The 25,551-nt window shown below is 37.5% G+C and overlaps 12 protein-coding genes across 12 annotated transcripts; 5 read left to right on the forward strand and 7 right to left on the reverse strand.

Moving 5' to 3' along the window:
- Positions 1-5,385: 5,385 nt before the first annotated feature.
- On the forward strand, positions 5,386-6,973 carry B0P05DRAFT_527338 (wax ester synthase-like acyl-CoA acyltransferase domain-containing protein). Its single transcript, XM_051576537.1, has 3 exons — positions 5,386-5,745; positions 5,806-6,425; positions 6,472-6,973. Exons 1-3 carry the CDS (start codon positions 5,434-5,436, stop codon positions 6,947-6,949), a joined length of 1,410 nt encoding a protein of 469 aa, XP_051438493.1. The 5' UTR covers positions 5,386-5,433; the 3' UTR covers positions 6,950-6,973.
- B0P05DRAFT_527343 (uncharacterized protein) lies at positions 6,972-7,898 on the forward strand (the record flags this gene model as incomplete). The annotated part of the gene is made up of 2 exons (XM_051576538.1): positions 6,972-7,225; positions 7,272-7,898. Coding segments are annotated over exons 1-2 (466 nt in total), but the record flags the coding sequence as incomplete, so codon positions are not given.
- A 1,064-nt stretch (positions 7,899-8,962) lies between these two features.
- On the reverse strand, positions 8,963-10,623 carry B0P05DRAFT_527347 (uncharacterized protein). Its single transcript, XM_051576539.1, has one exon. The coding sequence runs from the start codon at positions 10,526-10,528 to the stop codon at positions 9,206-9,208; it is 1,323 nt and encodes a 440-aa protein (XP_051438495.1). The 5' UTR covers positions 10,529-10,623; the 3' UTR covers positions 8,963-9,205.
- Positions 10,624-10,728: 105 nt separating this feature from the next.
- B0P05DRAFT_583912 (ubiquitin-conjugating enzyme/RWD-like protein) lies at positions 10,729-11,359 on the reverse strand (the record flags this gene model as incomplete). Its single annotated transcript, XM_051582295.1, has 5 exons — positions 10,729-10,786; positions 10,836-10,915; positions 10,981-11,106; positions 11,149-11,285; positions 11,350-11,359. The coding sequence occupies 5 exons, from the start codon at positions 11,357-11,359 to the stop codon at positions 10,729-10,731; spliced, it is 411 nt and encodes a 136-aa protein (XP_051438496.1).
- A 635-nt stretch (positions 11,360-11,994) lies between these two features.
- B0P05DRAFT_485040 (actin family) lies at positions 11,995-13,606 on the forward strand. Its single transcript, XM_051575250.1, has 6 exons — positions 11,995-12,072; positions 12,148-12,475; positions 12,519-12,722; positions 12,769-13,026; positions 13,077-13,442; positions 13,488-13,606. The coding sequence occupies exons 1-6, from the start codon at positions 12,032-12,034 to the stop codon at positions 13,581-13,583; spliced, it is 1,293 nt and encodes a 430-aa protein (XP_051438497.1). The 5' UTR covers positions 11,995-12,031; the 3' UTR covers positions 13,584-13,606.
- Positions 13,607-14,584: 978 nt separating this feature from the next.
- B0P05DRAFT_463025 (rab-GTPase-TBC domain-containing protein) lies at positions 14,585-15,820 on the forward strand (the record flags this gene model as incomplete). Its single annotated transcript, XM_051574144.1, has 8 exons — positions 14,585-14,710; positions 14,763-14,805; positions 14,850-15,146; positions 15,195-15,279; positions 15,339-15,448; positions 15,498-15,551; positions 15,605-15,699; positions 15,746-15,820. 8 exons carry the CDS (start codon positions 14,585-14,587, stop codon positions 15,818-15,820), a joined length of 885 nt encoding a protein of 294 aa, XP_051438498.1.
- Positions 15,821-15,932: 112 nt separating this feature from the next.
- Positions 15,933-16,985, reverse strand: B0P05DRAFT_583915 (uncharacterized protein; the record flags this gene model as incomplete). Its single annotated transcript, XM_051582296.1, has 1 exon — positions 15,933-16,985. The coding sequence occupies one exon, from the start codon at positions 16,983-16,985 to the stop codon at positions 15,933-15,935; it is 1,053 nt and encodes a 350-aa protein (XP_051438499.1).
- Positions 16,986-16,996: 11 nt separating this feature from the next.
- On the reverse strand, positions 16,997-19,134 carry B0P05DRAFT_504148 (uncharacterized protein). The gene has a single exon (XM_051575486.1). The coding sequence runs from the start codon at positions 19,019-19,021 to the stop codon at positions 17,018-17,020; it is 2,004 nt and encodes a 667-aa protein (XP_051438500.1). The 5' UTR covers positions 19,022-19,134; the 3' UTR covers positions 16,997-17,017.
- An 81-nt stretch (positions 19,135-19,215) lies between these two features.
- B0P05DRAFT_452271 (uncharacterized protein) lies at positions 19,216-20,093 on the forward strand (the record flags this gene model as incomplete). Its single annotated transcript, XM_051573895.1, has 2 exons — positions 19,216-19,927; positions 19,975-20,093. Coding segments are annotated over 2 exons (831 nt in total), but the record flags the coding sequence as incomplete, so codon positions are not given.
- A 294-nt stretch (positions 20,094-20,387) lies between these two features.
- B0P05DRAFT_634512 (uncharacterized protein) lies at positions 20,388-21,370 on the reverse strand (the record flags this gene model as incomplete). The annotated part of the gene is made up of 2 exons (XM_051583552.1): positions 20,388-20,906; positions 20,951-21,370. 2 exons carry the CDS (start codon positions 21,368-21,370, stop codon positions 20,472-20,474), a joined length of 855 nt encoding a protein of 284 aa, XP_051438502.1. The 3' UTR covers positions 20,388-20,471.
- A 212-nt stretch (positions 21,371-21,582) lies between these two features.
- On the reverse strand, positions 21,583-24,267 carry B0P05DRAFT_264263 (uncharacterized protein). The gene is made up of 8 exons (XM_051573375.1): positions 24,222-24,267; positions 23,916-24,180; positions 23,711-23,857; positions 23,322-23,664; positions 23,026-23,279; positions 22,891-22,971; positions 22,229-22,850; positions 21,583-22,183 (listed from the first exon to the last, which is right to left on the reverse strand). The coding sequence occupies exons 3-8, from the start codon at positions 23,781-23,783 to the stop codon at positions 21,814-21,816; spliced, it is 1,743 nt and encodes a 580-aa protein (XP_051438503.1). The 5' UTR covers positions 23,784-23,857; positions 23,916-24,180; positions 24,222-24,267; the 3' UTR covers positions 21,583-21,813.
- Positions 24,204-25,045, reverse strand: B0P05DRAFT_463294 (uncharacterized protein; the record flags this gene model as incomplete). Its single annotated transcript, XM_051574159.1, has 4 exons — positions 24,204-24,433; positions 24,482-24,589; positions 24,634-24,783; positions 24,895-25,045. The coding sequence occupies 4 exons, from the start codon at positions 25,043-25,045 to the stop codon at positions 24,204-24,206; spliced, it is 639 nt and encodes a 212-aa protein (XP_051438504.1).
- Between the last annotated feature and the right edge of the window lie 506 nt (positions 25,046-25,551).

A 25,551-nucleotide genomic window follows, 5' to 3' on the forward strand; every position in this document is an offset into this window, starting at 1 on the left:
AGAAATCAAGAGGCCGCTGTATTGCAGGAACATGCACAGAATCGTATAGTTCTGATGAAGTATGAACAAGGTATTGACAAAAAAATTGTTCCAGTTGATAATGGTTTTGATTCACTGCTTAAAAGTATTTTCTAACACTAAGCCGGATATCCAAGGGAAAAGAAGAAACCGGTATAGGTGCCAAATAGTAACTCTGTGGATGGTACTCATACAGATAGGAAGCTGCTACTGTACATAACTTGAGAGGCAAGTCAAAAGTGTTGGATGGCAGAAAAATGGAGCATAAGGGCAGTAAAAAACACTCGATAGGATTTGGCATATATGTATACTGTTTCCTGGGAACAACATCAGTTGTCTGGCAGCACATGGTGATAGTGTTACTGGCCAACTGCCTTAAATGGCCTGACCGCAAACGAGGAAAGAGAGCAGACCCAAGAGCAGATGTTCAGTCTGGAGCAAAGCACGAGCATGCGCAGCTAAAAAATCTTGAATTACAGAACGTTCAGCTTAAGGAACCAAGAAAGGATAAAGACAATAATAATAAAGTGCTTTCTGTTGAGCGAACGGATCAAGAATACCAAGGCCACCATGCTATTTTGTTGCAGTCATTATTTGCCAACTAATGCGAGGAAAGATTTGCCGGTTGACAAAAGAAGAAATAACAGTTCGAATAACGTTGAGGATGGCTTGGGTAGTAGGGATTACCAGCAAAATATGCCAACATTTAGACAATGAGAGTGAACTAGCCACTGTGTCTTGACCAACAGCAGAAAGACTGCGTGAAGCATGAGTATCCGCCAGTTGAGTCAGCGACTAAATGAGAGATGAAAAGAAGTGAGTGCGCTGATCCGAGGATTGGATGAGTGGAAAGCCTAAATAAATGATAGGTTCGGCATCTGTTCGGCACCTGTTCGGCACCATATTTTAGGAATAGCAATGGCTTGTAGGGTAGTCAGCCATTTGTCATCTAAACTGTGGCCAGAAAGAGAGATTTCTCGCACTTTATGGTAATTGATCTTGGCATTGGATGCTTTACTGTAGGCCTACAAGTAAAAGTACATTCTACGGAGATTACGAATGTTACGAAGGAAAACTAAAGTGTCATCAGTATAGCTAAGCAATTTGATAGCAGGTAATGTGACAGCTTGACTAAAATCAGTATGCTTGAAGCGATAACCAGAAAATTGAGTGTCATTCAATATCGACTGGAGAAGTGGCTCTAAGGCAAAATTGTACAAGATACAAGAGAGTGGGCCCCCCCTGTTTCAGGCCTCGGCGCTTTGGAACCAATTGCTTAAAGAGCCACCCATTGATGTTAATACAAATGTAATTATCCATGAACAAGGTAATAATGCTGGTAACAAGGGTCTTCGGAAGACCAAAGTGTAACAACACTTGCTTGAGATAGTCAAGGTTGACACAATCATAGGCCTTTTCTTGGCCTAGTAAGATGTCAAGATCCTTGTCTGACCGGTGGTAGTTGGATGAAGCATTTTCCATGATAATCTGAGTAAGCAAGCCATGGTCAGCAATATATCTACCGGGCATAAAGCCTAGCTGATGTCTGTTGATAAGTGTGGCAGCTACTGTCATAATCCTGTGGTTGATTATCTAAGTGAAGATCTTATCTGTATTCATCAACTGGATAGAACTATAGTTACCTGCCTGCGTTAAATCACCTTTCTTATGCAAAAGGGTCATAAGTGATAGCAGTTATGAAGCAGGGAGTAACGAATGAGCCAGAGCATCATTTTTTCAACCTTCGGCAAAAGAGATGATAAAATAGATGTGTTTTTGTGATCTCGTAAAATTTTGTTCCGTCTGAATTGAAGCTTCTTGAGTGTCTTAGATCTCCAGTTGTTACGCTCGATTTGGAAGGATCGAGTAAAAATTTTTACTTGTTCTTTCAAATCATCCTAGAGAAGTTGTACTGAGGGACAATCAGGATCTAAAAGGTTGATACTTTCCATGTACTGTTCAATGTGTGCTGTCAAACCGCTTCTGTATGTGGATAGTTGGACAAGGTTAGGGTCACCTTTCCAAGGGCCACGTCCAGCTGAAGTGTGTACCAATTGATAGTTAATGGAAAGCAAGGTATGGTCAGTCTAACTGTAGTTGACGAAACTTTGAGTCATAGAAATTACATTGTCAGCATGAGGTAGAGTGCAAAATATATAGTCAATATGTGTGCGACTACCAGTGGTACTGACAAATGTAGGAAGAGGATCACTTTGAAAGCAATCTTGGAATGAAGTAAGAAGTAGATCATTCCAGCACGTATCAATGTTGGATTTACGGTAAATGTCATAGTTGAAATCGCCAGCAATAATAATAGGTAAAGACGTTGACTGTAAATGTGATATTAATGGTTGATTGGAAGATAACATGCGAAAGAATGTGGATCGACTACTACGCTGAGCAGGAGCATAAATATTGGGGATATACATAAAAGGAATGGAGGGTTCAGAGGCATGAGCGATAGACGCTAAGAGAAAGCGGCCATTGGTAGAATTGATGGTGGGATGTGCTGTAATTTTGTAGTGAGACTTTAAGGAAACAATGCCACAGTGTTCTGTCCAAAGACTAGATTTAGTCTGGAACTTGAGATTGAGCTGTTTCTGTATATTAAGTGTAGATGCGTGTGTTTTTTGTAAGCATAGAATGTCATATTTAGTTGAACGTAGAAAGCGGATGAATAAGGACTGTTTGTAAGGATCTGAAGTTTTCGTAAGGCCACGACAATTAAGCGTGGCAATTTGCATAGAGTCTTTGGGCATAGATTAACTTATTAGAAATTAGGAGAGGTACTTGCTGATCCACTTGTATTATGATTTGGTACCATTCTTTATCTCTCATCGTCATGTTTAAATTTGATCTTTTTACGCTCCTGGATAAGCTTTTCTAAATCCAATGCCCCTTGGATTGGATTATTGCTTGGAATATTTTGGAGATATTCATCATCCTCTCCGTCTGATTCAATGATCTTTACTTCACTATCTCCTTGCTCTTTCATTTCATGATCCATCAATTCAGGCTCGACTAATGGAGTGTCATTGGAGAGAGTTTAAATAGTCTTTGTTGCTATTTGAGTAAAAGGAACGGTAGTCAATGCGGCAGGAGAGACAGTTTGCTTAGGCTTCATACTTTGTGACAGTTTCTCATCAAGAGGATTGGGACCTGTTCTACTAGTCTTGTCTTTTGTGATTCCAATACACTTGTTAGGAAAGTGGCCTAATCCATGATTACGATGAGGACAATCACGGTTGATATGACCACGCTCATTACAAATATAACAACGACGAGTATAGATACATTCCGTGCAGTCTGGTCTACAATGGTCGGATTTCTGGCGAAAACGATAAAATTAGGGCATTTCATCCCACGTAAGCAGAAGCTCTCGATCAAATTCAAACTAATCCACTACTCGACTAAGTTGCTCAGGCTCAGTCTTGTGAGGATTGTTCAGATCAACAACGACGCAGCCCTGGCCGAAAAATACAGCACCGTCCATATGAAATCCCAGATCCAGGATTTCACCAAAAAGGCAAAAACGTTTGGTTATTTGCTCGCGGAGAGTTGAAGGATGAATCAAGGGGAGTCGTTCAACCTTAACTCGAGCAATTTTCGCATTCTGGGGCAAGCTGCGGTAACCTTTGATAATATTATTATCTTCCATCTGCAAACCGGTGTTGATCAGCTTATTGTATACTTCTGAGTTGGTGTCCCAGCAAGTTTCAATAAAACGTCTCTGCAAATACTTGCGCTCAACAAGTAAAGTGCCAAAGAAATAGTACTCTTCATTTGTATTGAGTGACCCAAGAAACTGTTTAAGGCCATTTATATCACGAATATTAGTAATATCAATCAAACACTATCTTTTTCTAAACCGACAATATAAGGCGTAATGGTGCCTGAAGAGAGAGTGTTGGTACTAGCATACTTCGACTGGGAAGAATCAGAAGTGTGTGCAGATGAAGAAGTAGAAGCCAATGATGACGACTGATTAGCAGACACAATAGTTTTAGCCGCTAGTTGCGACCAGTTTTTGTGTGCATTTTCGTTGTTACGACACCCTTTGGAGGATGTCATGTTGTGGGTTAGGTTGTTAGGTGAATTTCTAAATTTGTTAATATGAGAATAATAATTAAAACTCAGACTTTTTTGAATGTTTCTGTCAAACTTTTAATTGCATAATGTCAAGATCTCTGCACTCGGAAATGGAAGATTTGGCAAAGACCTTCATTAAAAATGGAAAAAATCTTCTATTGAGAAAAAAAAAAGTGATCACTTACGCTGTAATGTCAAGTTCCACGGGCCGTGCTTGATTGACTGCATAAAAGTCAAAAGTATTGAAAACACATTCTCTGGTACTTGCCTTTTTTATGCTTTGTTTCTACTTTTATTTGATTGATTTCATTTGTTGTACTTTCATGACGATATATTTTGCTTTTTATGGGTTCTGATTAATTGATTTCGCGCAAAGTACAATTGGCATTATTGGGTCGTCGTTATAGCAAACAACAAGACCAAGTCTCTCTATTCCGCTTATAAGCTGTATAGCGCGGACCTTGCTGTATGATTCGCAGCAAAGCACACATATCGCTTTTTCGAGTGTTATAATGTCCATGAGTGTTCAGGAAAACAAAAAAGACGATGAAGAGGATAAAAAGTGAACGTTGATCCTTAAAAACTCACCTTTTGGTTTTTTAATTAGCCGCCCTTTGATGTTGGAACGACTGTAGTGATCTCAATGCCTAAACAAGTAATGTTGTCAATGTTTATTTTTTTTAACTGTTATTTATTATCTTTTCATTTTATACAAAAATACATGAAATCAGCTATTTTTTTTTTTTTTTTTTACTTTGCTCTGTAAATATCGTTCAAGCCAAATTCTGTACTTTTGCAAAATGCGAAGGCTCAATTAATTGGCCAATGCAAATAACCCGATCTTTTGATACGCAGCTTTTCCAAAAATGCATGCACTTTTTTTTTTTTAAAAAAAAAATCAACAGCTATCTGGAAATCATAGACAATGTTTCTTAACTATCAAGAAACTTTTTTTTTGGTAAAATAACGAACAGTTTGTATAAGAATGTTTCTTTACAGAGTTGGTGACACAAGATAAACAGTATAAACATTTATTATGTTCATATTGGTTTGGATACTAAAGGAAGCAAAAAAGGTGCAATGATTTCATTGTAAACCATTCTCCCGATTCTGATCAATTAAGAATGACTAATTCAAATTTGCTATGAAAAACGAATGACAAAATTTTCATGATAAAATCTGCTTTATTTTAATACGACATAAAAAGTTACGCGTGTGTAACCTATGTTTCGAATAAATAATCGTCATTACGAAAGCAAACTGTCATCCAAGACATAAAATAAAACAATTTTTTTCTATCATTCTTCTTTTTATTTTTTTAATCAAATGAATCCACAGCAAGAAATTGATCATTTAAATGGTGTAGATACTCTCTTTCTAAAGGCAGAACATTCACGTCGGTTAATGACTGTCACTTCATTATGGACATTTAAGACTCGATTAGATTCGAATCTTGTCTATGAAGCATTAGAAAAACTATGCGAATCCTATCCTCGATTCTCTAGAGTCCCTAGAAATGAAGGCTTTTTTAAGCCTGCCAATTGGACTGTACCCGTAGGCTGGAAGCCACAGGATAACGTGCTTTTACATATATTGGATCCAACCACAACCACACTCGAGAAATATTGTGCAGAACAGGCAAGTCATTCTTTTTGTTGTTGTTGTTGTTGTTGTATCTAACAAAAAATACCTGATTAGGTAGTCGTGCCTTTTGATTATACAAAACCACTTTGGGAATTACATGCCATTTCAGGATTTGATGGAGATCGCTGTGCATTCTTTTGGAAAGCACATCATTCATTAGCTGATGGTGAAGGATTTATCCGCAGTTTATTGAGCACAACTTCCCTTGGTTCAACATTAAAGAAATTGGAGGAGCAATCAATCGTCAATCACAAGAGAAACAACAAGAATACAAAATCGTTTCTGCCGCGACATATTCAGCAATTGCTTCCTTCTTTTGTTATACAATTGCTTTCGTTGTTATGGGTCTCAATATGGCAAATTTATCTGCTTTGCTTAGCAGTGAGTCATGACTTGTATTCATCGCTTATCTCTGTAATACCTTTTGTGACCCGCAAGGATCTGTATTATGAAGGTCTTCAATCACATGAGAAGGAAATGGCATGGTCAGAAGATATTAGTATCAAAGATATCAAGTTAGTGCGCCAGGCCTTTGGCGGAACTTTAAACGATGTAATGCTGGCAGTCATCACACGATGTGTCAAACACTATCTGGAAGAAGTAGTTGGTAAAAGACAAGACGAGTACATCAAATTCATCATTCCTGTTTCACTTCGCCAACCCAGTGATTGGAGGTAAATGACCTGACATGCATTACATAATCACTCAAACTTTATGTAGATTCTGCAATGTGGTGAGTGGTGCCTGGGGATTTTTTTCCATGAAAGATTTATGTACAAAGCAACTGGTACAGCAAGTCAGAACACAAATGTTGGCTATCAAATCATCCTGTGGTCCTTGGATGCTCTACAAGTACTTTGAACGAGTGCTCGGTAAGGCACCGGGCTTATCACCCCCACTCTTTATCTATGATCACTTTTGTGACATTCCTCATGGCGTGTTTACTAATGTACCTGGACCTACTGTTCCTATTTCATTTGCAGGAGGTGAAATACAAGAATACCGCACTTTCCCACCTCAAAGTGGTAAAGGATCGATTGGGATTGCACTGATATCTTATTGTGGTAAAGTCAGTATTGGTGCTATTGCTGATGTACATCGTACTTATCCAGGTGTAGCTGAGCATATCTGTGATAGTTTTGCTCAAGAGTTTAATTTTATTCTTGAGGAAGCAAAAATGGAATTATCAAAAAAGTAAAATTTAATAAACTTTTAGGCTTGGTTTAATCAAAAAATGGGGTTGAATGGTAGTCTGAGTTACAACAGATTTGGGGGGTAGCAAAAAGTTGTGGGGACAGATTAAAACTGATCGGTGAAATAGTTCTTTATATTTTCTGTTCTCTTATTTTTTTTTCTAAAAAAATGAGCTTGCTACTGAATGATATTCATTTGCCATTATTGATTAAATCCACTTTATCAGAGCATAATATATTACCATGGAACAATTTGGATCAACTCTCTTCTTTATGGGCTGGTAAGGATACAGAAAACAACAAACAATAAGATTAATGTATGACTAGTCTTTACAAAATATAAAAACAACATGAGAGATGGCTTTCGACTAGAAAATCTTTCTTGGAGGTTATGGTATCGACAGAGTGTGTTGCAGAAAAAAGAAAAACCAAAGACTTCTGGAGACATGAATTATTCCACTATGCTTGTTCGTCCTTTAAGGCGCACTCGCTCCTTACCCATTTTGTCTCAATGGCATCAAAATGTGTTACAGAAAAAGACAACCAAATTAGTGCCTTCCAAACAACCTCTGCCATCAGAATTACCTCAACAGCGGAAAAAACAAAAATTCTTCATCACAGAAGAAACTCAGGAACCCAAAAAAGAAGACCAACTTTTATTTAAAAAGGCCAATTCTTTAATTCCTAAACCAGTGTCTTTGTTATCAGAAATGCTTCAGCAGCCAGAAAAGACCAGTTCCTCCGGTCTTCGCCGATGTCAGTCTCGTTATTGTCGCTTAGATCAATTTTTTTTGAATGCAGCATGACCGAATCTTATTTATTTTATATTATTTATACAACAACTCAACGAGAAAAGCTATAGAAAAGAAAAAAAGGGTATTCTCGGAAGGAGTCTAATAGCACAAATATACAGTAAGAACAATAAGTTCTTCTGTTATTCAATAAAATAGTACAAATATTATTCAAAATGTTTTTGCGCATGATGAATCCAACTCTAACAGACTTTTGGTGTAACTTTGGTGAATCTTTCTTCACAAGAGGTGTTTTACTTACTTTGCCCATGATTTTTGAAATTAAGCATGTTTTTGACAATACAAAAGAAGAATAGAATGCAATACTTTAACATTAGTCGATTTGGGCTCGGTTAAGTAAGTGAAGGGAGGGAAAATAAGAAGAAAAGAAAAAATCATTACATTGGTCGTGCTTATTCGTTTAGGTAATCTTTGCTTGGATGATATGCGTAGAGTCTTCAATAACATCTCTAAACTGGAAGTGTGTCTCGAAGAATAACAGCGACTTAGTAGTGTCATTCAACTCTCCAATACAACTTGGGAACACAATTTGGTTTTGTAAGACACTAACATACAAATCGTGACCAACAAAGGCAACTGTTGAGAAATAAGCCCGTAAGCCCAAAATTTGAACAATCCACGAAAAGCAAATGTCACCAGAACGAATATTGTTCAAGGAATCAGGAATACTTTCTCGCTCTCTCAACAACTTTGCCTCACTGTCTGTAACCTTGTTAATATTAGCCTTGGGAAGGCGGACTTCAGCACCACCAATGTCAAGCTCTAATTCCTTGTAGTCGAAAATGAATCAGATCTCTATTATATGCTTGTTTATACTGTAGAAACTTGATTCTTCAATTGTAAAGTCTGTTGGTACATCTCTCCTTTCTTCACCCGAATGATATTATCATTCATTGCTTCATTCTCTTCTTTTTTCAGTGCTAACTGATTGAAAATTGCTTATGTATGTAATTCTCGGGGATTCATCTTCCAAATCAAGCTTCAACTTAATTGCAAAGGTTTTAAGTTCCGTATATCTAATGAAAGAGTTGAAATATACAAATGCAAAGATCAATCAGCTGTAATTGGACCGTTTCGTCTTTTCAGAGCAAATGCGTGGCTCGCTAATTCATTTAGATTGTTCTATTTAGCAACATTTAGGTCCAATAAAGTAGTTCCCAACTTCAAATCTTTTAGACATAATATAGTTTTCTCTTTATTTATTTTCTCAGTAATAGGTGCTTTCATTGTTTCATTTGGAATGAAGAAGTAGAAAACGTATTTTTGTATGTTTTAAAAAAAGCCATATAGCGCTTAAGATAACCAAAGATATTTTTGAAGTTCAGTCATTACCACAACCAGTTTCTCGATTGATTTTATTCTTCTTTTTCTTTGCCTATGGATATTCTTACATTGTTTTTTGTATCATTACAAGCGACACGATTTTCTTTATTATTATGATTGTTATGGTTACCAGTCTGGCATTGGTATGATTTGACAATGGCTGCTGTCTGTTTTATGTTTACTGATGTCTGTATGTACTTGTGCTGCCCATGCTGCTGTCTTGAGAAACCCATCTTGTTCTTGTCCCACTAAATAATCCATACGACTCAAAATCACCCAATCCATAAAAGTACGTGCATAGCTCTTCTTGAGCTGATTGGGCTCAAACAAATTAGGCTTGCTGCTTGACTCCATATTGAGTTCACGGAATTCGAAACCTTCAGCCACTGCATGAATGTTCACATTATACTTTTTCATTTCTATACGCAACTTGTCAAACAAAGGTCGAGTAGGTGCTGAAATAAACACATGACATGCTGCATACTGGGATCGACGATGACATAGGTTGGCGACATGGTTCGCCAAGCAAGGAATATCGCTATTTTCATCATGTTTAATACGAAGCCCAATACGAAGCCAATGCTTGGCTGCAAAGGCGGGCGTCATGCGATGATGATCTGGATCAAATGGGGATAAAGTCTCACTTAATTCGATTTTACCGCCCATGAGTTCTTGATAAGGCAAAAGTTGTTCGCGAAGATAACTAGAAGGCTTTGAGAACAAGAGCTGACTTACTATCCAAAACCAGTCGGATGCTAAGGGTAAATGGTTCAAGCGATACTTGTCTCGCAATGCTTTCATGGAAGGATTTAGTTTGAAATCCATCCAGTGGCCTTGCCATTCAGTTGTACTGACAATAGTTGTACCATCGCGTTCATAATCTTGTAAGAAATTGCGTTGCTTTAATTCGTCTGAAGTCATACTGCCTTCGTGCTTCAATTGATGGAGTTCTGTTTTTTGTGTATAGTAATCAGCTTGATCCGTTGTCATGACCATATAGCTTGGCATTGACTCAAAGAACCATTCGAATCGAACAGGAGCAGTCATGTCATAAGCAAATGCAGATCCTTGTTGTAACATGGAGAAATAATAGCCATTGGTAATACTCATCAGTCTTTCTTCCAGTGGTCCGCATAAAGTAGACTGTTTACAAGTATACAACACAAGAAGTGGTGGTGTTGAATAGGGTGGTGTGCGATTGGCTACATAGCCTAGACGAATATGTGCTAAGGCAGATATCAGAAGTTGTCGTCGTGTAGGTGTAAGTCGATTAGAGTTGTAACTGGGTAATTGGTGTTCTTCAATCACTTGTTCTTGGTACTGATGAAGATTCTGTCTTTCTAATGTATGTTTTGTATGCCATGATGAGATGAAAAAGAAACAAACAATGATCGCTGTTATTAGTATAAACCAGTTCTTTGTTGACTTGAGAGCACGTATGAATGTCATAAGAAAGAAAGAGAAAAAAAAAGAGAGAGAGAGAGGGATTATTGGGTTGTGTTACAATCAAGAAAGGTTATTATTGCACTGCAAATTTCTATTTTGTACAAAAGATAACTCAAATCATACTTGAATTCAACTTTTAAAATAGAATCATGCTTGAGTAAGATGTTATTATTGTGAATCGCGTCTCTCCTTTATTTATTTCTCTAAAAAGTCGAGCCTTCAGCAGGTTGGGGTAATTTGCGACCAACAGTGCCCATTTCCCTAATATATATAAATGTAAGCATATATTAATCACTGATTCATTCTCTACCTTCTCAATTCTGTCAAAACAGTCTCAAGCGTATAATTACTTTTCCAGTTAGCAAGACAAGGTAAACGGTGAGACTCAACCTAAAATAAAAGAAAAAAAGAAAAAAAAAGGGTTAAACAACATCCTCTTCACCCTTTTTACTTACCTTGCCAGTTTGGCCATTCACACTAGGCAGATTGATCCTTGAAACAAATTGAAGTTCAGGTGGTTGGTTGGGATAGTTATCGCCACAGTAGATTTTTAGACTATAGATTCTGTTTTCATGAACAGACTACTCATGGTTAATACCTTGAAAGCACTGTTCTTTTCTTACGTGAGGAGCACCGAGAATAGTAGCATGCCAGTTGTGCATCAAGAGATCATCATCTGCTAAACCATAACTACAAGCACCATCACCAAGGCCTTTCTCGCCTTTTTCTAATTCTTCCAACAAACGAAAATTACGAGGAACTAATACACAAGAATAAATAGACGCGTTCTTGTCTATCTTTTATAAAATGATATGTTCACTTACCTTTTGCCATCTTTATCAAACAAACAAAGAAAAAAAAGAGAAGTTTGTTATTTTTTTTTTGGTAAAATAAATATTTTTGTCCGCTACTTCTTGGCCCCCTCCCCTTCTTTTGTTTTTGCTCCGTCTTCCGAGTTATCTAAACTTAAGTGGTGCTTGTTAATAAAAGAAGAATTTCTTGTTTGCATGATATACTCTCTCTTTTTTTTTCCTGTGTGTTTTGATCACAAATGGTTGATATACATCTAATGATTGCAATAGGAAAGTAGAAGGAGGCACACACACATCCAATCATGCAAAAATGGTAAAAAGCGGGGCATGAAATCAATCACTGCTTACTGTCTTCAACAAATGCTTTCGTATTCAAAGAGTATTCTGTGTATTTGAATTCAAAATAGAATATATTTGAATGACATTTGAATACAAATATCTTGATATAAGAAGCAAAGAAATAAATGGCATAATCAACGAGTATAGTTGTGGAGATAAACAACCCCTCCCGCTTTGGTGTTCATGTCAAGTACAGCTTATCCCATCATCAAATGCAAGTCGAAAGAGTTTATGTCAATCTGGTCTATTTCATTCGGCGATTGAATGCAAACAGACACAAGCAATATCATCATACCCAATTCCCTTTTTTCTCTCTTTTTTTTTTTATAAACTAGTCATACATATAACTTATACAATGAGCAGATTACCTGTTGTTGTTATGGACAATGGTACCGGGTAAGTTAGAACGAATAGACTAGAACAGTGATAAAAAAGACGCGTCTTTGAAGTTATGACTAACCTGTGAATTAGGTACACTAAACTTGGTTTTAGTGGCAATTTGGAACCATCTTTTGTTTTTCCAACTGCCATCTCCACACGCGAATCACCTTCTAGTACCGGAAGACCTGGTGTTCCTAGTAAGCCTTCTTTCTTGAGCAACAACTTGGCTTCTAAGCGTGGTATTGAAGACCTCGACTTTTATATTGGTGATGAAGCTATTGCTCAAGCCAAGACAATGGCACTCAACTATCCTATCCGTCATGGTCAAATCAACAACTGGGATCATATGGAAAGATTTTGGGAACAATCTATTTTCAAATACTTGCGTTGTGAACCTGAAGACCATTATTTTCTTCTGGTATGTCTGCTGTGTTTTACTATAATGATATTCATTTGATTAGACTGAGCCTCCCATGAATTCTCCCGAGAATCGTGAAATGACAGCTGAGATTATGTTTGAATCCTTTAATGTTCAAGGTCTTTATATTGCCGTTCAAGCTGTCTTGGCATTGGCTGCCTCATGGACTTCAAGCAAAGTAAGTGAGCAAACATTGACAGGTACTGTGGTTGATTCAGGTGATGGTGTTACTCACGTTATCCCGGTGGTAAGTCGAAAACAGACCCAAGACGATGTTGACCTCCCATCGATAGGCTGAAGGCTATGTGATTGCCAGTTCTATCAAAAGTGTGCCTATTGCTGGTAGTGATATCACTTCTTTTGTTCAAAATTTACTTCGTGAACGTGGTGAAACCAACATTCCACCTGAAGATTCTTTCCGTATTGCTCAAGCTATCAAAGAAGACTATAGTTATGTCTGTCCTGATATTGTGAAGGAATTTAAGAAATATGAACAAGAACCCTCGAAATATTTTAAGCAATATGATGGTATTCATTCTGTTACTGGCAAGGTAAACAATCAACAGAATCGATAGTGATACTCACAAAAAAAATACATTAGAACTATTCAGTTGATATTGGTTTTGAACGTTTCCTTGCACCAGAAATCTTTTTTAATCCTGAAATTGCCAGTTCTGATTTCTTGACACCTTTACCAGAAATTGTGGATACAGTCATTCAAACAAGTCCTATTGATGTTCGTCGAGGATTATATAAAAACATTGTCTTGTCTGGTGGTTCTACTATGTTTAAGGGATTTGATAAGCGACTTCAGCGTGACATTAAGCGTACAGTCGATAAGCGTATTCAAGACAGTGAATTGACAAGTCGTTCAGAAATGAAAGCAACACCTATGGAGGTCAATGTTATTTCACACAAAAAACAACGTCATGCTGTTTGGTTTGGTGGTGCTTTATTAGCTTCTACTGTAAGTCACACTGTATTTTTAAAATGGTCCACTCACATTCGATAGGCTGAATTCTATAATTCGTGCCACACGAAGGCAGAATACGATGAGTATGGTCCTAGCATATGTCGTCATAACAGAGTCTTTAGACAAAGTATTTAATTAAAGAAAAATGTGCCTGGTTTATTTTCACTTGTTGAGACACTTTTAGGTTTGTATAGATCCAAGCCTTTCTTTCTTATTTGTACTGTAAGAATCGCTTTTTAAGGTCTTTCTTTTTTTTTTTGTCTCGTTTAGCAATAACAAGCAAGAAGTCCATTCTATATTTATTAAAAGTCTTTCATAAAAAGACTAATATTGAATGATCAGATTAAAAAAAAAGAGCACTGAAGGTCGCAAAAGGCTTTGGCACCACGATTTAAAGTTTGGAATACTCTTAGACAGACGGACAAAACATCCCGAGTTGTTCAGTCGTGCAAAGAAAATAGTCTTTTTAACATGATTTGTAGAACGCAAGTCATTTGAATATCTTGGTAATAACTATCTCTCTCTCTCTTTCTTTTTTTTATTCACTTGCTACTATTTAAAGTGCATATTTTACAAAAAAGAAACTCTCTTTACTTTTCTGTTTTAGGATTTTGTCTCCTTCTCTTTTGCCTTTTTATATCATCTCAACTCTAAAAACTATCTCTTTTTGAAATTTCTTTATTTTAAAGTGCACATACTCTATTGATCGGCAATTTAAAGTCCGTTTAAACACTTTCAAATAACAAGTACTCATCACTTATCTTGATAGATATAGATAGACAAAGGAACAAGTTTCAAAGTACATGACTAAGAATGCCGTCATTAGAGACTCCTGTCTATAAACCACATGTCTATAAAAGGAGTTACTTTGTTTTATATATATATATATATATATATATATTTTTTATTTTTCCTAGTTCTTCCCGATAATTTTTCCTTTCTAGATGTGCCTCAAGATGGTTGAGTCAACATGGATTCAAAGTCCTGCTTGTCAGGACAGTTTTTTTTAGGAACGCTATAAAAAACTAAATAAAAAAAAAGCTTTTTTTTTTTACCCTTTTTTTTTATATATCTATTCTAGTATGCTTCAATTACAGTCTAACCTTGTACGTCAAAGACAACAACACTATCAAAATATGCAACAAGATGAGGCGTTGTCTATTCTAAACGACTTTAACGAGATCCTTCAGTCTGAAGTGTATGTTGATCTCGAAAGACTACGGATATTAGCTCGACATGGTATTCCCAACGAACTACGTGGGGTAAGAGAAAAAAAAAGAGAAATAGGATCCCCATCAACTTAAATAACAATAGGAAGTCTGGAAATACCTTTTAGGCGTTGAACAAGCAGATCGATGTAATTATCTATATACATTTTGTTTTGTTGTTAACATTCTGAAGCCAAGGAACTTTCCAGCTCAAAAGCAAGAAGTGAAGAATATGATCAAATGGACAAGGCAGATCCGGAAATTACCAAAAAAGTCAGAGGAGAAGTGTCTCGGTACCAATTACGTACACCTGAATTAGCTGGAAAACACTATACAGCCAAGTTTGAGAATATTATCACAGCCTATCTAAACACAAACCGAGATATTGAATATTATCCTGCACTTGTTACTTTATGTGCACCTTTTATTTATTCACTTGACAAAGAATGCGATGCTTATTTTTGCTTTGAACGATTGATGCAAGCCATTGGTAAGTCACTTTTTATGTTTGTTTATATATGTATTCATTTATTATTAGGGGATGAATACGATACCAACCATCATCGAATGAAGGAACATGTAGCGAATTTCATGACACTTTTTCGTTATGTCTTGCCTGACCTGTAACTATTGTCCTTTTTTTTTTTATTGCCTGATTTATATTGATTTTCTTTTTTTTTAGACGAAATTATTTTGAAGAAGAAGAAGTGGATTTAAACGAATTTACAACATCTTGGTTACAGCATCTTTTATCAAAAGAAATGAAATTCGAGAATCTAATTCGACTATGGGGTAATGTTTGTTATTTCATTTTGTGTATATATTAAAATGATAAGATTAGATTCTTATTTCGCTATGCCTGATCCACTTGAATTTCATCCTTTTGTCTGTTTAGGTAAGATTACAGAATGACTCTTTTTTTTTTTCTTATATGTATATCATTTTTAGCTATCTTGAGAAACGCAAGAGAAAACTTGGAAGACCTTGAACAGTCTGAAATACGAACCATGCTACTTCGTCTGCCTTACATGGATATGCGACCTGTAAGTTTAACATGCTCTATTGAATTCATGCTGATTTTTTATTTAGATTTTGGCTGAAGCATACAATCTTCGTCATGAAACGATGGAACGACAACTAGTGGAAGAAAATGAAATGTTCTAATTTTATACACTTATGATGATACCTGATAAAATATATATATTTATATATATATATAATCTACACGTGCCCCCTTTCTTTTTATTTTTATGTATATGGTGTACTACACATAACTTTATTCAAAATGAACAAGGTTCTCAATTGACATATCCAACTGATGAAGCAATTTTTCTCTTTCCATTTGATGATAGCTCCCTAAACAAACACAAATATAGTCTATCACCCAAGTCCATATAAACTTGACAAGGAACCAAATCAGCTGTAAAGGTGTCGCTTTTTTTAAAAAATAATAAGGCACTGTCTTTTCTGGATCTTCTTTCCAGATCTTGTTGAGGCGAGTCAACACAAAAGGCGATAGAGTCACGTGATGTAATGCATACGATTTACCTTGCTTTCTGGCCAAAAAAGAATGATAGAGTTGAAGGTACGTATCATGTCTCACAAAATTCAGATGACGAACCAACACATGCTTGGTTTGATCTATCTGGATCTGATGGAGTTGATGCAAGTAGGCCATCAATTGCTGGAATAAAGCCTGATTATAGGGCTCAATCCGCAAAGGCACATGACTCAATCTAGGCTTAAGTTGCAGTGTGCTGTAATAGCCAGTACGATACAGTTGACGAAGGCTTTGATTGGCCATTTTCCAATCATACTCAAGAAAGGCCTGGTTGATATGGTGTGTAGTGTTCCATTGAGTCATGAGGTGCTGCCATTCGTTGAGCTGATTTTGTACAAAATTAACCAGAATGTCATGAATCTCAAAAGAGTCTTGAACCCATTTCTTATGCACCAATCTAGCTTCGTGGCGTTGTGTTTCCAGTTGATAAATGATAGCTGAAATATTACGCTGGTGATAAATGGGATCAATGGGTGCGTACAGGGTGGGTAGTCGAAGTTGAGAGAGGTAAACATCATGCAGTGCATTATAGAGCAAGACAAAATAATAAGTTATTTTCATGCATGTCAAGGCAAATACTGATGGCAAGTCATGAAGCCAATCTGTAAAGAACAAAAGCCAAGGCGACGATGATCGCACTTTTCTAGGTAACATAAAGTCTTGAGCAGTCTTTTGTTTAAACCCATACTTGAAAGCATACGTGTCTGCTGTGGCATAAGACAAAAGTGTAAAAAAGACAAGAGAAACAAAGAGTAAAGCGATACGCATGAAAAAAAAAAATAATAATAAAAAGAGGGAATTTATGCCATTTGTTCTAATGCTTGTATTTCAGTTTGATTAAACCCTTTCTTTTTCGCAAAACTAATCAATGTATTTACAGTTTTCTTGTCCATAAGTACTTTACCAGCCATAGGCCTACTTGTCATTTCTTGCTTGACAAGATCATAAGCTGTATCCCAGCCTTCTCTGCCCTTTTGTCGACATAGACATTCGATATAAGAATTGTAATTGTTAGTATTCAATCGAAATTTCCGTTTTTTGAGCCAAGTCCAAATCAAGGGTGCTTTGTGTGCCTGCCCATTATGTCCACAACTATCAAACACAATCGAGACAGAAACCTGGTCTGGTCCAAGATCAGAAGATTGTAAGGCAGGCATGCACAGTGTTTGCCAAATTTCAAGGACTCGATCACCGTCCCCAACACGGTTATAAGCATCCATCAGTGCATTGTAGATACCAATATCAGGGTCCAGATACAAATCCACCTTGATGAACTGATGAATTTGGTCTAGTACATACGGATTACGGTGTTGTCCACACGCGTGGAGCATGGCTGTATAGGTATGAATGGAAGGTTGGATCTGAAGGGGTCGCATATCATGAAACAGCGTCAAGGCTGCATCCAAGTGATCTGCATTAGATGCATCCGATAAGGCAGAAATCAAAGTGGAATAAAAAGTGGCGTCTAATTGAATGGGTAAGTTGACATGGTTATCATGGCGACATTTCTTGTCATGTTCTCGAAGTGTATAGTAGATTTCCATCGCATCTTGTAGTTGGTTATTGTTCATATAAGACAGAATCAGATGAGTAAAGGTAGCAATGTCGGGTTGTTTTGTACGGCCTCGAAAGACAGTATCATACACACGCTGTACTTGGCCTGATTTACCCTTGAGTGCGAGTCCATACATCAATGCATTATAGGCTTTTGTGTCTAACCAACCCTTGTGTTCACTGGCTATGTCCACCAATTGCTCTAATTCTGTAACTGAGGCCTGTTTGGAAGCACCCATGTTGACTAAACTATTCAAGATACGTGCATTGGGCTCAATGGGAACAGCACGCATATCCCTGAAGAGTTGTATCGCACTCTTCAGATTGCCTTGCTTGGATTCAGCGTCAATCAGTGTACCATAAGTAACGATATCAGGCTTCACGTTTGCTTTCTTCATCTCTTGAAAGATCATGTATGCCTTTGAAGAATTCTGGTGCTTCAGACAGAGATCCAATAAAATGTTAAATGTGACAATATCTACTTTGTTGGGTTCTAGTGTGTGATACAGGTCTAAGGCCTTATTAAAGTCCACAGTCGATATGAATCGAATCATGTTGTTTGTCGTGTGGATGTCGATCTGTTGGCCCAGTAACTGGTGGTAGACTTCTTGGCCTATTGTGATATGGCCTGATTTGACTGCCATGTCCAACACAGTGGAGAATGTGTAGAGGTCAGGATCAACTCCTTGTTCTGTCATGGCATGGTACATGTCAAATGCTTGTTGATATTCACCCTTGATGGACAAAAGATGAAGCATGGTATTAAAGGTGACAATATCAGGTTGTATCTTATGCTGCTTCATTTCCTTCAACAGTGCCTGTGCTCGCTCCAAATCATGGGTGCGCTTAAAGCAGCCCAACAATGTGTTGTAGGAATACAATGTTGGCTGTAATCCTTGTTCATGGCGCATACGATCGAGAACAGCGTACGACTTTTCGGGTTGTCGTTGAATACCATACGCGTACATGAGAGCATGGTATTCAAAATGAGTGGGCTTAAGTTTCCAAGTCTGTTTCATATCAGCCAAGATGGTGTTGATGAAATCATCCTTGCTATGGCGTGCCATCATGACCAATTTACGTAACGAATGGCGATCCATTCTGTGTTGATGATCAAGTAGTCCATAAGCAGATCGTGCTTGTTGTAAACTACCCCTTTCAATAGCTGACTTGAATAGGGCAGAAGGATTGGATGTGGTTGTGTAAGTACGTATCAAGGATTGCAGAAGAACATCTCTTGTTGAGATCATGAAGAAACAAACAATTTTTATTATTTCACTTTGAACTGTCGAAATATTCCATGTTATGATTTTGTTCAAGTTACAATAAAACTAACAAACAACCGTACTTTATATAAAGAAACAGAAATGACATATCTATATCACTTATGCTTAAATCGATTATTTCCAGTGCACTTGTTTTGGCCCTTTTATCGGGCGTGGTTCAATCTGAAGACTATGATGAAATCAAGACACCCATGAAAGCTGCTTGGTTAAAAGAAGTGGATCTATCCAGTGTTCCCAATATCCCTATTCGACCTGTGGGGTCGGGTGAATGTGCAGACCCAAAATGCGATGGTACAGACAACGACCTTTGTTTCGAGTCCTGCGGTAATCAAGCTTCTGAAGACGATATCTATGGCTGCCCTCTAGATCATCATTGGGCCCTTACGTTTGATGATGGACCCAGTAATTTCACCAACCACCTCTTAGACATTCTTGATCAAGCACAAGTCAAGGCTACCTTTTGTGTAATGGGTTCCCATGTCTCTCAATATCCTGAAGTCATCAAACGTGCTTATGAAGCAGGCCATCAAATTGCCTCTCATACCTTTTCTCATCCTCACTTGATGAGTTTATCCAATGAAGAAATTATTTATGAAGTCAAGGCAACAGAAGAAGCGATTGAAGAAGCCATTGGTGTTCGTCCTCGGTATATTCGTCCTCCTTATGGTGAAGCAGATGATCGTGTCAAGGCTTTACTCAAAAGTATGGGCTACAAAGTCTTGCTTTGGAATGTGGATCCTACAGATTATGATGTCTATCAGAGAAAAGATGCTTCAGAGGTCATTCAAGGTTCATTTAAAATGGCTGCTGCCGGTGAAGATACTGGTTTGAATTCGCATGACGATCTTGGCTTTATTAGTTTACAACATGGTAAGTATAAATAACGCTATACAGCAATCATTGATCCATAAGGATAGATTTATACAAGGAATCTATTGACCAAGTACCCAAGATCATTCAAACATTACAAAAACAAGGATTTAAGCTGGTTACTGCTGCTGAATGTAACCAAGATCAAGACCCTCATCACCTGTTGAATGCTGCTTCTGTAGACAAGTCTTCTGCGATGTCTGAAATGCCACCTTTGAATTTAGAAATACCTACGCCACCTGCTGTTGGTGCTACTGCTGTTGTTATGTCGTCTTCGTCTTCTCTTGCTGCCAAGACTACACAGGTGCAGATTAAAAAAATGACCGAAACCAACGCTGCTCTTTCTTTATCGACTCAATCAAGTTCAATAGTAGCCCTTGCTATTTCTTTTATTTATTTTACTCTTTTTGCTTAAATGTGTGTACAATAAAAGAGAAATGTGATACAATGAATACAATTTCCAAATATTCTTTTCAATATATTTGTGTAAACACAAGAGCTTGAACAATGAATCAATGGTATAGAAGAAAAATTAAATTAAATATTAAGAGAGCATAGCAACAGTAGAGATCAAGATACTTGCACCCATAGCCACAGTCATAGGCTTCATAGCATAAGCAGCATTAGATGATTGTTCAGTCAGTGTTCCATCGGAAGAAGCACTGGCTGAATTAGAGGCAAGAGGGGAACTACTGCTACTACTACTACTACTACTGGTGATAGTGGTAGAAGAAGAAGGAGCAGGGCTTGATGTACTTATGGTCATAGCAGAAGAACTTGTGATGGTAGTCATACTAAAAGAAGAAGAAGAAGAAGAGACCGTGTCTGTTGTTGTAGTACTACTAGAAGCAGCGGTGGTAGTAGCACTAGGAGCGACAGTGGTACTGTTACTACTACTATTAGGACCACTATAATCACCAGGAATGATATATGCACATCCTTTTTCGGAAATACCACGATTACAATTGGTAGTGTCATTCTAATAAAGTTTAGTCAACATGATTTAACCATCATAAAACTTACACAACAACGCATACAGTAAGTGTTCGAAATAGGTTCAATCAAATTCACATAGTAATCCCAGCCAGCACAAGAAGATCCAGTAGGAGCCTTGATGTCCATTTGACCACCTTCATCTGTGCCTACCAGATTAGCCTTGGTATAATCCATCATGCCTGTCACTTGAACATAAGCATCTGTCTTAACATAATGAGCAGAGGTAATAAAGCCATCAGGAAGCTTGCCAGCATTGGTAGCAAGAGGTGTATTGCCCATACAGAAAGCATTGGCATTCCATTCAGAATCTGAAATGATACGGTCAGTGGCATCCTCAGGGGGCAGGAATACACAAAAGTTTTGAGAATCAACAACTTGGGCAATCATGCCATAAGCATGTGCTGAAGCATTGAATAGAATAATAGCAGACAAGAGACGAATGAACATTTGCAAAAGAAAGAAAGAAAGAAATGGAAGGAAAATCATATACACTACTTATTTTATACAAACTAACTATTGGTGTAATCAAACCTAGTTAGTGTAACCCTTTTCTTTTTTGTTTTATCAAGAGAGTATATGTTGATAATTCAATCATCATGACTTACAGATAGGATTATTCTTCATTTGACCCTGCATGCCCATTGTTTCAAAATGGGGTTATTTTTCCTTTTTAATGTTTTTATACACTTTATTTAGAACCCTGTTGATAAATTTAGTTGATTATTTTTAGAAACCAGCTTGCCAAGTAGCTTCCAAAATAAGTCCATGACTAAACATTAAAACTCATTACAATCTCTTGAACATGGAGTTTGACACACTTGTTTGAAGTCCATTCAAACGAAATATGCTTGACGATATCGGTCGGATTCAAGGAGTCTAATCAGAATAGGTTAGCTGGATATGTCGCTTGATAGAACTACTTTACTATCTGGCATGGCAAATGAGAAAACTTTATGAGGTCGCTGAGATCCTCCATCTTTACCAGACGGGTTAGGCGCACTCAGGCCCTGAGAGAAACTGCTGGTGATCATACCTAATAAGCTCAGGTGCGTATGCCACACACGCACACTTTGATCTACTAAGGAACAGGTAGCAATTAATTTAGCATCGGGGGAAAATGCCAGGACTGAAACAGGACCAATGTGGCCTTCAAGCACAATAGATCGGGTAGCCGTCCTCACATCGTAAATCACAGAAGCACCTTCCAATGTACCGACAGCTAATTTCTGAGCACTACTACTGAAATCAATGGTAGGATACCTATTTTGAATCAGTAAGACATCAAAACAATACACAATAACTTACATTTTCACCAAGTCATGAAGAATAGAAGTAGCAGAAGATAACATCACTTCACGTAAATGAGGTACATTTGGGTCTAATGTCTTGACAACGGCTTCTACTACACTGTGAACATGCGAATACAGCAAGACAGGCTCTTTCCGAACGAACGAACCGATCATATTGAGACATCGTAGTCGATCTTCAAACGATTTCGCATGCATGGTATCAAATGTCAAAGTATTGATCACCAAAGGCATATTGACTGTCGAGATTTGAAAAATAGCCGTTTTAGCACCGCGGCTGACTAACGCCATGATAGGCTGTGTGTCTGCTGCATACATAAATAATGTTCTGAGTACTTCTGCTGCGTTGATATAGGTCTCCCAGGTCTGGAATCCTTGGCTTAAGAGTTCCATGGAGGACAGTGTGCGTGCCATGGAACCTGTGGATAAACTATCTGTGGTGTGGTGACGGGATTCGTCTAGTTCTGCATCGGACAACAGAATAGTGAGACTCAGGGCAGTCGATTTACGGACCCGGGGGCTTAATGTGTGTGGTTGGTCACAGCCCATGATGCCCAAGACAATAGAAGCACGAGCCATCATTTGAGGTCCATTGGTCTCAGATGAATTAGAGGTAGGCACTGTATACATGAATCTTTCTGTTTGATACAAACTACTTACAAAATGCTTCCCAGTAATCCACAAGGGATTCTACATCTTGTTTTGAAAGACCTGCAATGGCACTAGAGAACAAGGATCGAGCTAGTAGACATATCAACATTCCATTTTCATCTATCTATCTATCTATCTATATACCTGAAGGGTCTTGCCAATATTTACTCAGTAAAGATAAAGAAGGAAAACAATAGCCTTGACCAATAATGAGTGGTAATGACATAGCATAACCTGATATTAAATCCGAGCTCTTGTTTTCTTGTCCTTTTATACAAGCAATAGCTTTTGTCAATAGTGCAATCGATAGTAATCGAATGGCTGTCATGGAAGGTGAAATAGCCCAAGCTTGTCTTTCATGCTTCAAAGGCGCAAGTAAAGAAAGATTACCATTCGCACTAATAACATGAGTACATGTTCCAATAATGTATTTCGCTTACCCTTTCAAGCCATAACTAATATTTGGGTGAGCTTCTCTGGATAATTGGAGGGATGCACAACACACTTGTTCAAATGCCTCACTAATTTGCCAAGAGACAATAACAGACATGATTGCAGATACTAATTCCATCTTTTTCTCTTGTGCTTTCAATCCTTCTTCATCTTTATCAGGTGTAAAAGTAAGCATATCAGGAACAACAGCATCAAAACTAGAGGACAAAGAAGCCTTCAAGATAGGATGCAAATGCTCTTGTGGTTGAGATAAGCGGGTATACAAATCATGTACAAGACGACGAATATTGACAGTGAATATTTGCGCAAAACTCTTGGAAGCATGAAGAGCTAGCACACATCAGTACCAATACATTATATTTTCTCTCTATCTTACCATTGTCATTTGCCATGATAGACTTGACTTGGACCGTTTGTTTAGACCCACTTGAATTTGATTTCTGTGACATGTTGTTGATGGGCCATCGTTCATCTTCCAATACTTCCTGTGCATTCTTTCCATGTAAAATACGGTCTAAATGGGCTGTTTGCATCTGATAAAGAAGATGAATACTCACTGTATTCCCTTTTATTCTTCTTACCTGCCAAACATAAGCACTGTCATCATGATACCCAAATACAAGATAATCCTCTGCTGTTCTCCATTGAATTTTAGTGAGTGGATGGGGATAACCAGGAAAGATAAACAAGCAAGTCATGGAATCCACAGAAATCAAGGCGAGTGAATTATCTTGAGCAACAGAAATAACACAACCTCGTACACGCGTATCTTTTTGTTCTGCAGGTTCGATAAAAGAAGCAACAGGCATAGAATGAACCGCACATGAAGCAATATATTTCGCATCACTACAAAACAATTAATACGAAACTCATTTCATAAGACTCACTTGCATTAAATTCCATATTTTGACAGCTCCATCTTGTCCCCCAGATAAAAGGTAATGTTGGCCATGATGTTCAGGCACAATCATGCAAGTCACTGCATCTCGGTGAGCATGTTGAAAGACAAGCACATCGTCTCGATTCTGTAAATGATGGGATATCTCTGCTAAATGTAACAAGGCTAAGGAGAGAGGCACAATACATATAGTGCCTGATGCTATTGATAATAGATATTGAGTCGTTGTTTTCATAGCATTGAATTTACCATAACCGATAGCTAACCGATTTGAATCCACGGGTGCTGTAGCTGTAATATTACCAAATGTTGAATCGCCTTTATCTACTAAAGGCCAAATATTTGAGAATGTTGTGTCTATCAAAAGAGTTGAGTTATACGTATTGTATATCTTGTTCTACCTATGCTATAGGTTGTTTCCTTTAATGTTCTGTCTAAAGAAAGTGGTATAATAGAGAAACCAGAAGATTCAGGGTGATTTGATAGAGTGACAATCAATACCTTGTCGTTTGATGTGCGTAGAATAGAAGTAATTGTATGAAATGTCGCCTCTTTGACAATTAGTAATGTCAATACACCAAGTGAAAATTACCTCGAGGATCAAAACGATAGACATGAACCAGTTCTTTTGAACCTGGCAAGTTGAGTTGATAATCAAATACTTGACCATCCTATGGCTATGAATACCATATTGAATTGTTTGAAATGACTTACCAATGTCCAAACAATACAGTGATCTTTGCTTACAAAACTACCGCCTACCCAATGTGTATCTGATTCAATTGGAATAGAACACTGGAGATTCTTGTCCATTACAAGAATATGTGTATCTGTCAGTATCATAAACATGCTTGGTATGAATGGATTGCTAACAAGATCAAAGGCAACATCAAACTGAATGGTTTGTGTACTAGATTTGTCTTTATAGATGATGTGTTTAGCTGAATCAAAGTCCCATATGTCTAGTTTTCCATCCACTGTAGCAGTCAAAAGTCGCGTTTGTTGTGTATCTTTTTTTTCGGTTAATAACTTTCTGGCTGTGATCTTTGCTTGCTCACCTGGATCAAAGAAATCAATGCAACTCACCCAATTTGAATGACCGCCCCAGACACGAACAATCTATGCGTTGAGTATAAGCACATAAAAGATAGTTGCTTACTTCTAGATTAGAGGCATTCAGAATCGTAATCTCATTGGATTGTCCACAACAAAAAATATGCTTTTCTGAAAACTACGAGTTGTTTAGATAACTAGTCTCACTTTACTTTTTTATAGTCTACCCGAGAAAATACTTTAAGAAACCGAGGTACGCCATAAAA

This window comes from Gilbertella persicaria (genome assembly GCF_025201335.1).
Source record: "Gilbertella persicaria strain CBS 190.32 chromosome Unknown B0P05scaffold_5, whole genome shotgun sequence".
Taxonomy (NCBI): Eukaryota; Fungi; Mucoromycota; class Mucoromycetes; order Mucorales; family Choanephoraceae; genus Gilbertella; species Gilbertella persicaria.

Bases quoted from the DNA above. Each gene is read 5' to 3' on its own strand.
- B0P05DRAFT_527338 (XM_051576537.1), top strand. From the start codon at position 5,434: ATGAATCCACAGCAAGAAATTGATCATTTAAATGGTGTAGATACTCTC. The intron at 5,746-5,805 runs GCAAGTCATTCT...ATACCTGATTAG, and splicing joins AGAAATATTGTGCAGAACAG to GTAGTCGTGCCTTTTGATTA. The intron at 6,426-6,471 runs GTAAATGACCTG...AACTTTATGTAG, and splicing joins CGCCAACCCAGTGATTGGAG to ATTCTGCAATGTGGTGAGTG.
- B0P05DRAFT_527347 (XM_051576539.1), bottom strand. From the start codon at position 10,528: ATGACATTCATACGTGCTCTCAAGTCAACAAAGAACTGGTTTATACTA.
- B0P05DRAFT_485040 (XM_051575250.1), top strand. From the start codon at position 12,032: ATGAGCAGATTACCTGTTGTTGTTATGGACAATGGTACCGG. The intron at 12,073-12,147 runs GTAAGTTAGAAC...CCTGTGAATTAG, and splicing joins GTTATGGACAATGGTACCGG to GTACACTAAACTTGGTTTTA. The intron at 12,476-12,518 runs GTATGTCTGCTG...TCATTTGATTAG, and splicing joins AAGACCATTATTTTCTTCTG to ACTGAGCCTCCCATGAATTC.
- B0P05DRAFT_504148 (XM_051575486.1), bottom strand. From the start codon at position 19,021: ATGATCTCAACAAGAGATGTTCTTCTGCAATCCTTGATACGTACTTAC.
- B0P05DRAFT_264263 (XM_051573375.1), bottom strand. From the start codon at position 23,783: ATGTCACAGAAATCAAATTCAAGTGGGTCTAAACAAACGGTCCAAGTC. The intron at 23,665-23,710 runs GTAAGATAGAGA...GATGTGTGCTAG, and splicing joins TATCATGGCAAATGACAATG to CTCTTCATGCTTCCAAGAGT. The intron at 22,851-22,890 runs GTAAGTAGTTTG...TCATGTATACAG, and splicing joins GGATTACTGGGAAGCATTTT to TGCCTACCTCTAATTCATCT.